The following is a 10,596-nucleotide window of genomic DNA, read 5'->3' as shown; positions in this document are numbered from 1 at the left end:
AGCGGCTGGGCCCGTGAGCCATGGCCGCTGAGCCTGCGCGTCCGGAGCCTGTGCTCCGCAACGGGAGAGGCCACAGCAGAGGGAGGCCCGCGTACCACAAAAAAAAAAAAAAAAAAAAAAAAAAAAAAAAAAAAACTGAAAGATCTCATAAGTAGACTTTGAAAATAACTTTAAAGATCTGAGAGACTGCCTCCTACTATTGGAGCAGAAATATTCATCTACCTTGTTTGGCTCTGGGTTTACAGCCAAGGATAAATCCCAGAAGAAAGGACAGTGTGTCAGCTTTCCTGGGCAGGAAAGCGTCCACACCTAGTCCTTCTTAATATAAGATGGGCTCTGCCTTCTAATTTTCCTTTTACATCTTTATTATTGAGTCAGCAAATGACTGCTAGGGATTTACGAAGAAACTGGAATTGAGGTGGACATAACCTCTGATTAGTCTCTTCTAGCAAATCGTGCCAGGCTGAGGGCATTGGGGTTCTGGGACCGCTCAAAATCCTCTGTAATTATTCCAGCAGATGTGACACAACACAAGTCAACTAGACAGCACTGACTGTGTCGTGGCCCGTCCTTGGCTCTGGGGACCCAGAAACGAATGAGGTTTCATCCTGGTTCTCAAGGAGGTGCACTCCTTGAGGTACCCCTGTCATCTGTGTGTGGATTACTTAATGCCTTATCACTTAGTGGCCTGCAGAGGAGCTAAGCAGAATCAGAAGCCTATAAATACTGGATGTAAAAAGCAGTGAGTGGCTCAGGTTACCTCGCTGCCTCCGTCCCGGGGTCTCCCTTCTGGCTCATGCAGAGGCATTGCTGGAAAAAGCGGCACAGCTCCATCAGGCAAGGGTTGAGCTTCTGGATGGCCAGTGTGAGAGGGGCAGAGGTCACGGCCCCCTCCTTGAGGAGCGGCTGAGGACACCCTAGAAGATGCAAGCCCAGACAATTCACATCGACAAGAATTTAGCAAGCCATCTTCCCTTTGTTAGGGACTGTGCTGAGTGAATACTGTCTTGCCCCTGATCTCAGGTAGCTCGAGCCCAGCAGGTAAACATGGCCTTGCTTCACCATGTCTGGTAAAGCTGCTGTGAGACTTCCCAGAGATAGGTAGAGAAAGGAGGGGGTCTGGTTCCTGGAAGAAATCAGAGATGGTCTCACTGAAATTTTATTAAAAATAAAACTTCTAGGGCTTCCCTGGTGGCGCAGCGGTTGAGAGTCCGCCTGCCGATGCAGGGGACACGGGTTCGTGCCCCGGTCCGGGAGGATCCCACGTGCCGCGGAGCGGCTGGGCCCGTGAGCCATGGCCGCTGAGCCTGCGCGTCCGGAGCCTGTGCTCCGCAACGGGAGAGGCCACAACAGTGAGAGGCCCGCGTACCGCAAAAAAATAAAAATAAAAAATAAAGAAAGAAAAGTTCTAATGAGAAATTTTATATTTCTTATTAGATGGATGGAACGATGGATGGATGGATGGAGCCATACAGAGATAGATATATAGATATAGATACAGATAAAGATATAAAGATACAGATAAATAGAGTCAACTTGTTTTCTAAAACTCTAATGAGAAATTTTATATTTCTTATTAGATGGATGGAACGATGGATGGATGGATGGAGCCATACAGAGATAGATATATAGATATAGATACAGATAAAGAGAGTCAACTTGTTTTCTAAAACTCAGTCTGACGACTGCCCCCATCTGCACCACTCCTGGGTTTCTTTAGAACGTGGAGCAAACAGGGCTGTAATTTCCTGTGGTAGCATAATCAGGTCTTTGTGTCTGAAAGGCCCAGTCACCGTTCACTGCAGGTTGAGAATGGGGCTGAAGCAGATCTTAGGTGATACGAAAAAGGAGACGGTGCAGGGGGTCCAGCAAGTTAATCATGCCCCGTTGACATATGACTAGAGCATTCAGGTCCAGGAACACTCAGGAAAATAATACGGAAAGGCATCTAGGAGTGGGAGGGGCCTGACGACTCAACCAGCTTTGAAGGACTCGCTTTGTGTCCATTTCTCTCTCATGGAAACTGGCTCCACGGGAAAAAAGGAGAGTTTGACGTCCAAAAATTGGAAAAAGGCAGCATAAACCACAGAAACTCCAAGTCCTGAGCCTCTGTCAGGAGTCCTGAAAACCCACGTCCAGGCCCAGGTGAGGGGTTCCCCTAGAATTCTGTAAGAATGAAGTGTCCAGGAATGTCCTTTCACAGGGGATAAAGTAAATGGCACCCAGGGGCTGGGGGTGGACTTCTGGAGTCATCCTCTTTTCCTTCCCCTCTTTCTGCTAACGTCATGCTCATTGTAAGAACAGCTTCCGTTTACAAAGTGTACAGCACATTCTCAACGGGTGTCCATTCAATAAAAGTTGATTGAATTAAGTTATATGGAGCGCTCCAGTTCCAGATCACTTCCACACACATTATCTTACCTAATACAAAACCCTGCAGAGAAAATACGTTTTTAGTGCCCACGATAATTGTTATTATTCTTGCTTTACAGTGGAGGAAACTGAATTCTGGAATTTGAGCGCAGGAGGTTACTTCATCAGCAAATAGCAGAGCTAGGATTTAATCCCAGCAGTCTGAATCTAAATTTATCCAACAAACCTCTTTTTATTATACTACACAACTTCATCCAAAGCAAACAAAAGCTATAGGAGCGACAGGGCACCGGTACGTACTTGAAACCTGGTGGGGTCCTGGGACGAGGGCTGGCTCTTCTCCAGGGGTAAAGGGCCACGCAGCAGGGAGATCACCTGCAGGGACAACAGTGGCCTCGCACAGGTCAGAATGAATGGACCTGGGGTATACACACAAGCAGAGAATCATGGCATCTTAAAGATAAAGCGTTCTATAAATCCATAGGGAAATGGTAGTCAAGAAAGAGAAAATGATTTATGCAAGATCATAGGGTGATTTAATAGCACAGCAGGACTTAGCTCTCTTGCCTCTCCTCCTGCTAGAACCAATAAAATACAATAACAAGCTTAGTCTGCCTACAGGCACCCCTGTCCCGTCACGCCCCTGCCCCTAAACAATATTTTCCACCGGGGGTATTGGGTGCCTCTTTCCAGGGCCACATTTCTTACCTGCCTGTGGATCTCTGGGGGCCGGAGCCTTGGTAGGACTTGGAGTCTGTGTGCCAGGGGTGAATGGGCCTGTGATGAGAGGAGAGAGAGGTGAGCTTGAGTTTCTTCAAAGGATGCATGAGCAGAAAAGGCCCCCCGCCACCAGTCCTGCCCCGTTCATCTATTGCTGCTTATCAAGCCAGGTAGCTGGGGGTTGCTGAGGATGCAGAAATGAGTAAGAAATAGACTGTACCATGGAGGCACCCCCAACGTTGAGGAGGAAATGGGCAAGTCCCCTCAGTAACTGTGACACAGTGTGTTGGTGTCACTGGAAACCCGCTGACACTGGTACGAAATGGGAGAGGAGTGGACTCGCATGGGCCATGTCGGAGCACGGAGCTCCTAGGCAAAGAGGACACGAGATGCTCTGCGTTCACCTGAGTCTGGTGTGCACACTTACTCCATCCTCACCCCTATACACCGCCCAGCATCATCATGATACAATGTAGGCTCATCTCAGCAATTCTTTTGATCCTGTTCATGAAGTCCTGATTTAAGGACCACTTTGGGAAGTGATCCTGCCGTCAAGATGCATGCCTCTGGCAAAACCAGCAAAGCAGCCTTCTTATAGAAAATGAGGGAGAGGAAGAGGATACAGGCACTTTCACTCGTGTGGTTAAGCGGAAGGAAGGGGGTGAGGCTGGGGGTGCAACATGAGCACGGGGATGGGGGATGGGGCAGGTGACATCTCCTCTGGGATGGAGAAGCATAGCCGTAGGTGAGGGGAACAGGCCTTCCAAGCAGAGGAAAGCGCGTAATAAGCACGGACTCAGAGAAGCGAGTGGAAGGCCGTTTGCTATGGCTGGAGTCTGAAGGAAGATGTGGAGGGGTGGGGTGAGGTCTCAGAGCCTGGGCTGGACCCAGTATGGTGTTGCAATCCTGCGTGTTCCTTATTAGGCTCATCTGCTAGGATGGCGGGTGTGGCAGCGTGGAGTTGAACCGCCTCAGTGGCAGAGATGGGCAGCATGTCAACGTTTGCAAGCAGGTAACTATAGGCAGGAGGCCCAACTCCAGGGGGCAACCTGTTGTTTTCTCAGAGCCGGTCATCATCCTCTTTGTGGTTTTTTTGGGGTTTGTTAGTTAGTTAGTTAGTTAGTTATTTATTTATTTATTTATTTATTTATTTATTTATTTATTTATTTATTATTTTTGGTATTTATTATTTTTGGCTGCGTTGGGTCTTCGTTGCTGCGCGCGGGCTTTCTCTAGTTGCGGCGAGAGGGGGCTGCTCTTCGTTGCGGTGCACGGGCTTCTCATCGCAGTGGCTTCTCTTGTTGCCGGAGCACGGGCTCTAGGCACACGGGCTTCAGTAGTTGTGGCACGTGGGCTCAGTAGCTGTGGCTCACAGGCTCTAAGCACGCGGGCTTCAGTAGTTGTGGCGCACGGGCTTTGTTGCTCCACGGCATGTGGGATCTTCCCCGACCAGGGCTTGAACCCGTGTCCCCTGCATTGGCAGGTGGATTCTTAACCACTGCGCCACCAGGGAAGCCCTCGGCATCCTCTTTGGATTCCCCTCCAGGCACTGACTGTAAGCCCCTGAATACAGGAGGCACCGCTGACGCTTGCTGCCTGGGTGTGTTTCTATGTAGTTCTGGAAGATGAGCAGGCTTAACCCTAACCCAAACACAGAGCTGACTTGTCTGTGGCCACTGTTCACAGTTTAACTAAATGACTGCAGAATCACAGAGGATTAGAGCTGCAAGGGGCCGAGGGCAAAAGCAGACACATGCTCTCCTCTGGTTGAGATCCGCTTTGCCACTGCCCTCCTGAGCACGTGTCCTGAAGCTGGCTGCTCTGCTGTCGCCCTGGGGGCAGTAGGACGGGGCAGTAGGCGTTGCCATTGACTGAGTGATTCCAGGGTGCTCCGTGTGGAGCTGAACACCTTACAGACGTCACTTAATTGAATCAGCACAGCCACTCTGAGAAGTAAGCATCACCTCCCCCAGTTCGAAGATGAGAAAACCAGGAGTCAGAGAAATCAAAAGAACTGCCTAAGGAGACAGCAGCGGTGGAGTCAAGATTTCAGCGCTACTGTGTCTGAAATAAAGGCCAGAGCTCAAAGCCTCCGGGCTGTGCCGGCTGCTGTTGCCTGTTGGCCTAGCCCAAGTATGTCAGCCTGTATTTTTCCTGATGCCATTATGTCAGGTGTTTCTCTGATTTAAGCTATCAGTTGCATTCCCAGACCTGTTTGTGCAACTGAGATTTTGCACCTAAAGTTAAGACTTTACATTTGTACCCTTTGAAATTCATTTACTTCTTCCTCTCTACTTCTTCAGAAATTCAGGTAATTCAGCAAGCTTTTACTGAATGTCTGCTGTGTTTCATGGGAACTGGAGAGTAAAGACACAGGCCTTTAAAGAGAGCATGGTCCAGAGGGGAGAAAGGTCAAGTTCATAGCCCCTAACAGCACAGCAGTGATGAATGTTGCGATCCATTGAAAACAGAAGCATAGAAGAAGGGCCTCTGGCTGCAGAGATCAGAGGAAGTGATTTTAAAAACACGTAAACCATTTTTGTCTGATTATAGGAGTAGAAAAGATGGAAAATTCATGACACTGAAGTGAAGAAAAATCAAATCTTATCTATTGATACTTCCCAGATATAGTCAAGGTTAACAGGTTGTGAATTTCTTTTCAGTCTTATTTTGGTTTATTTTTTATTTTCTGTGTATCTGTATCACACACGCACACGCATACACACATAAATACATGGACAGACACAAAATTGGAATCACACAGTTTTTCAGAGCTCAGGCCTTCCTCATGTTATATGATTACATTTTAATGTGCATTTCACTGTATTTGTGTATGTAACTAGTGGAGTAGGAGCGAGCATCCTCTCTTACCTGAGGTTGGGCTGGTCCCTGATGGGCTGCCAGGCATGGCCGCTGTCCTGGCAGGAGTCTCGGGAAAGCTCCGTGTGTTCGTGGCCTCCTCGGCCTCTGCAGATCTAAGCACGCGGGCTTCAGTAGTTGTGGCGCACGGGCTTTGTTGCTCCACGGCATGTGGGATCTTCCCCGACCAGGGCTTGAACCCGTGTCCCCTGCACTGGCAGGCGGATTCTTAACCACTGCGCCACCAGGGAAGCCCTCGGCATCCTCTTTGGATTCCCCTCCAGGCACTGACTGTAAGCCCCTGAATACAGGAGGCACCGCTGACGCTTGCTGCCTGGGTGTGTTTCTATGTAGTTCTGGAAGATGAGCAGGCTTAACCCTAAGGATTCTTAACCACTGCGCCACCAGGGAAGCCCTCGGCATCCTCTTTGGATTCCCCTCCAGGCACTGACTGTAAGCCCCTGAATACAGGAGGCACCGCTGACGCTTGCTGCCTGGGTGTGTTTCTATGTAGTTCTGGAAGATGAGCAGGCTTAACCCTAACCCAAACACAGAGCTGACTTGTCTGTGGCCACTGTTCACAGTTTAACTAAATGACTGCAGAATCACAGAGGATTAGAGCTTCAAGGGGCCGAGGGCAAAAGCAGACACATGCTCTCCTCTGGTTGAGATCCGCTTTGCCACTGCCCTCCTGAGCACGTGTCCTGAAGCTGGCTGCTCTGCTGTCGCCCTGGGGGCAGTAGGACGGGGCAGTAGGCGTTGCCATTGACTGAGTGATTCCAGGGTGCTCCGTGTGGAGCTGAACACCTTACAGACGTCACTTAATTGAATCAGCACAGCCACTCTGAGAAGTAAGCATCACCTCCCCCAGTTCGAAGATGAGAAAACCAGGAGTCAGAGAAATCAAAAGAACTGCCTAAGGAGACAGCAGCGGTGGAGTCAAGATTTCAGCGCTACTGTGTCTGAAATAAAGGCCAGAGCTCAAAGCCTCCGGGCTGTGCCGGCTGCTGTTGCCTGTTGGCCTAGCCCAAGTATGTCAGCCTGTATTTTTCCTGATGCCATTATGTCAGGTGTTTCTCTGATTTAAGCTATCAGTTGCATTCCCAGACCTGTTTGTGCAACTGAGATTTTGCACCTAAAGTTAAGACTTTACATTTGTACCCTTTGAAATTCATTTACTTCTTCCTCTCTACTTCTTCAGAAATTCAGGTAATTCAGCAAGCTTTTACTGAATGTCTGCTGTGTTTCATGGGAACTGGAGAGTAAAGACACAGGCCTTTAAAGAGAGCATGGTCCAGAGGGGAGAAAGGTCAAGTTCATAGCCCCTAACAGCACAGCAGTGATGAATGTTGCGATCCATTGAAAACAGAAGCATAGAAGAAGGGCCTCTGGCTGCAGAGATCAGAGGAAGTGATTTTAAAAACACGTAAACCATTTTTGTCTGATTATAGGAGTAGAAAAGATGGAAAATTCATGACACTGAAGTGAAGAAAAATCAAATCTTATCTATTGATACTTCCCAGATATAGTCAAGGTTAACAGGTTGTGAATTTCTTTTCAGTCTTATTTTGGTTTATTTTTTATTTTCTGTGTATCTGTATCACACACGCACACGCATACACACATAAATACATGGACAGACACAAAATTGGAATCACACAGTTTTTCAGAGCTCAGGCCTTCCTCATGTTATATGATTACATTTTAATGTGCATTTCACTGTATTTGTGTATGTAACTAGTGGAGTAGGAGCGAGCATCCTCTCTTACCTGAGGTTGGGCTGGTCCCTGATGGGCTGCCAGGCATGGCCGCTGTCCTGGCAGGAGTCTCGGGAAAGCTCCGTGTGTTCGTGGCCTCCTCGGCCTCTGCAGATGTCGGCGGGGAGGAAAGTGTTTCCCAGGGAAGCCCTCCAGGTGTTTTCTCACTGGTGGCCTGAACCCAGGGCACAGGTAGTGTGGAAGCCCATGCCTGCCTGCGGGCTGTCACCCACGGAGTTCCAGCCACCTTCCTGGTAGCTGCACAAGCGACAGTAACAGGGCACTTACGCGCTTGACCGCTTTGATTCCGATGTGAAATTGACAAGACATTGACATATAATCAAAGGGTACATGCAATGCGCATGCATAATATAGATAATCCAGGGACTTCAACCCTACCCTGAACTGGAATAAGGGACCACACTAACCTTTGTTTTCCTAACTACTAATTTTTTTTTAAAAAATTCTCCAAACTCCTGGGACGCTGAACAATCGGCTAGGGTGTGTGTCCAGAGGACAGTGGACGCTGTCAAATTTAAGAAATACGATTCTAATCATGTGATACAGGGGAAAGGTTTAAGGTAAGGGGACCTGGAGGTGTAAGTTCTGCCCCCACCTCCTCCGTGCTGTGAACTCTGGGGCAAGTTACTAAGCTCTTTTCAGCTTTACCATTGAAATGGCAGTGATGATAATGATGATGCCTGACTGACAATATCACAGGACGGTTATTAAGACAAGTCTTCCCTCACTGGTCTTTTAAACAATTGCCAGATGTTTTCACTCGTTCATTCCCATGTTAAGAATTAAAAATTTTTTTCAGGTTGTACAAAACTTATCCCCTGGGAGGATTTTAAATCTATAAGTTAAGTTTGGAACAGTTGCCATTTTAAAACTATTCTGATTTCTCATCCAGAACATGGTATAACCCTTTATTTATTTAAATATGCTTTTATTACTCTCTTGAAAGTTTTGTAGTTTTTCTCATGCAAAACTAGCACTTTCCCTCTCAGAGTGATAGCTAGATATTTTATGATTTTTCTTGCCACTAGCAATCACATCTTTTTTCATATTATACCGGAAAGCTTTCTAATTTTGTGTAATTGTCTTGATGTGGATATATTACTAAAAAATTTCTAGTTAGTGAATCTGATTCCTTTTCCTCGTTCGTGTTTCCCTGTCTGCTCGACTTTTACCGGTTCTCAAGCTCCTCAGGGGAGCCCCCTCTCTGGGCTTTCCAGGACAATAGCTCTTTGTAGGCTGGATAATAGCTATCAGTTTACTTGTCTATGTCTCTCTCCCAGATCTGAGAGCTCAGGAAGGAAAGGCAACATTGATAGAGCTGTGTTTTTTGACAGCTAGCCTGGGGTCTGATATTAAATATACGTACTGATGAGCGAATGAATGTATTCTGATGACTGTGGTCCAGTGTTGGAACTCATTGAGACATGATCGTCTTTTAATGAAACAGTTATCTCAGTTGTATCTTAGTCCGAGTAGGATAAGCATGCCTTTTACGTCTTCAGTGCCCACACCGCTGATGAGTGTCCACAGAAATGATGCGGAAAAAAGAACTTCTCAGCAGGGCCAGCAGCAGCAGCTTTTGACACTAGCATCAAGTCATTAACATATTCTTGGCAACATTATCCAGCCAGCTACAAATTAACCCCACCCTGCCTGCCATGAAATGGTGACTGCCTTTCACCATTTAGTGTGAATTTCAGGAGGGATATTGCTACCTGCTCTGTTAAAATAAAGATACCTGATGTTGCCATATACCACATTTATAGTACTATTGGGGGATGCTGGGTGAAGGGTATGAGGGAATTTTGTACTGTTTTTGCAGCTTCCTGTGAGTCTTAAACTATTTCAAAATAAAAAATTATAAAATTAAATGTTAGAAAGACATTATGCCAGTGACATTTGTTGCCTTTGCTTATAGGTATCACAGCCATACTGGTTCACATCTATCTCTTATTAAAGGGCTGCTGAACAAAGAGGTTGGTGGAGAAGGGATAAAGGAAGGATTTCACGTATTTATCTGAGCCTAGGGGGAAGTGCGGGGAGAAACAGGACAGGAGAGGACGGGGTGAGAAATCTCACCCCAGGCTGGGAGGGTGGGAGAGGCGCTGTCCAGGGTGGCCGGGGCTCTGCTGTGACCCTCAGGACGCTTGTTTGTGTTCATGGTCTGCTCTCCCTCTGAAGGAGGAGTTGTCTCTGTCCTGGGAGAGCTTCTCAGAGCAGACACTCCGGCGTTCTGGGATCCATGTGGGGGGCTTGTCCTTGGTAGTGTTTGCTGGCTTGTGGGTGTGAGCTGTGAAGTCAGGGCCGTCCCCCCGGTAGCTGCACATTCAAGGAGACAGTCAATGGCAGCTTTACTATGCTTGACACTTTGCACACAGAGAACTGTCGAGCCACTGGACATTGGACAGCAAATATACAGAATGCAGGGATTCAAACCTTACTCAGAGCAGAACGTTACGTCACCAAGAGGAGGGTTTCTCCTGGAATGACAGATTAAGCTAAAATATCGAGGGGTGAAAATGCCATGGGCAAAAGCAATGTGCACAGAATGCAGAGCTGTCAGGCCAAAAAGCATCAGACACTTGAGGCGTTTCCTGAACAGAACCTGGATCCTGTCAGGGTCCTTGCCCACCTGGCAACCCTCAACCCCTCCGCAGCTCTGGCACTGGTCCCAGGAAGAGGGTTTAGCTTTGCTCGTGTGCCCTGTGGGTATGACTAGGGGCCAGAGGTGAAATTTGGGGCAACTAGGGGCTGCCAGTAACAAACCCACTTGAAAGATGGCCCCCCACAGAGACAGAAGGAAGGCTTAATTCAGAAGGAGATCTACCCAGTGCCCTTGGATGGTCCATGAGGAAAAGGAGGAAGA

At 47.8% G+C, this 10,596-nt stretch overlaps 1 protein-coding gene across 1 annotated transcript in view; it reads right to left on the bottom strand.

Annotated features, from left to right (window-relative positions):
* The window catches only part of HHLA1 (HHLA1 neighbor of OC90), a 28,611-nt gene that overhangs the window by 2,500 nt on the left and 15,515 nt on the right, over window positions 1–10,596 (bottom strand). The window contains exons 10-14 of the mRNA XM_028500385.1: window positions 9,810–10,049; window positions 7,722–7,967; window positions 3,082–3,150; window positions 2,674–2,748; window positions 761–917 (exon numbers count right to left, since the gene is read on the bottom strand). Of these exons, the coding sequence (XP_028356186.1) occupies window positions 761–917; window positions 2,674–2,748; window positions 3,082–3,150; window positions 7,722–7,967; window positions 9,810–10,049 (787 nt within the window). The remainder of the gene's footprint in view (window positions 1–760; window positions 918–2,673; window positions 2,749–3,081; window positions 3,151–7,721; window positions 7,968–9,809; window positions 10,050–10,596) is intronic.

Source organism: Physeter macrocephalus, chromosome 15 (genome assembly GCF_002837175.3).
Source record: "Physeter macrocephalus isolate SW-GA chromosome 15, ASM283717v5, whole genome shotgun sequence".
NCBI classification, from domain to species: domain Eukaryota; kingdom Metazoa; phylum Chordata; class Mammalia; order Artiodactyla; family Physeteridae; genus Physeter; species Physeter macrocephalus.
The sequence above is the reverse complement of the archived record's forward strand: the minus strand, read 5'-3'. Positions and strand labels throughout refer to the sequence as shown.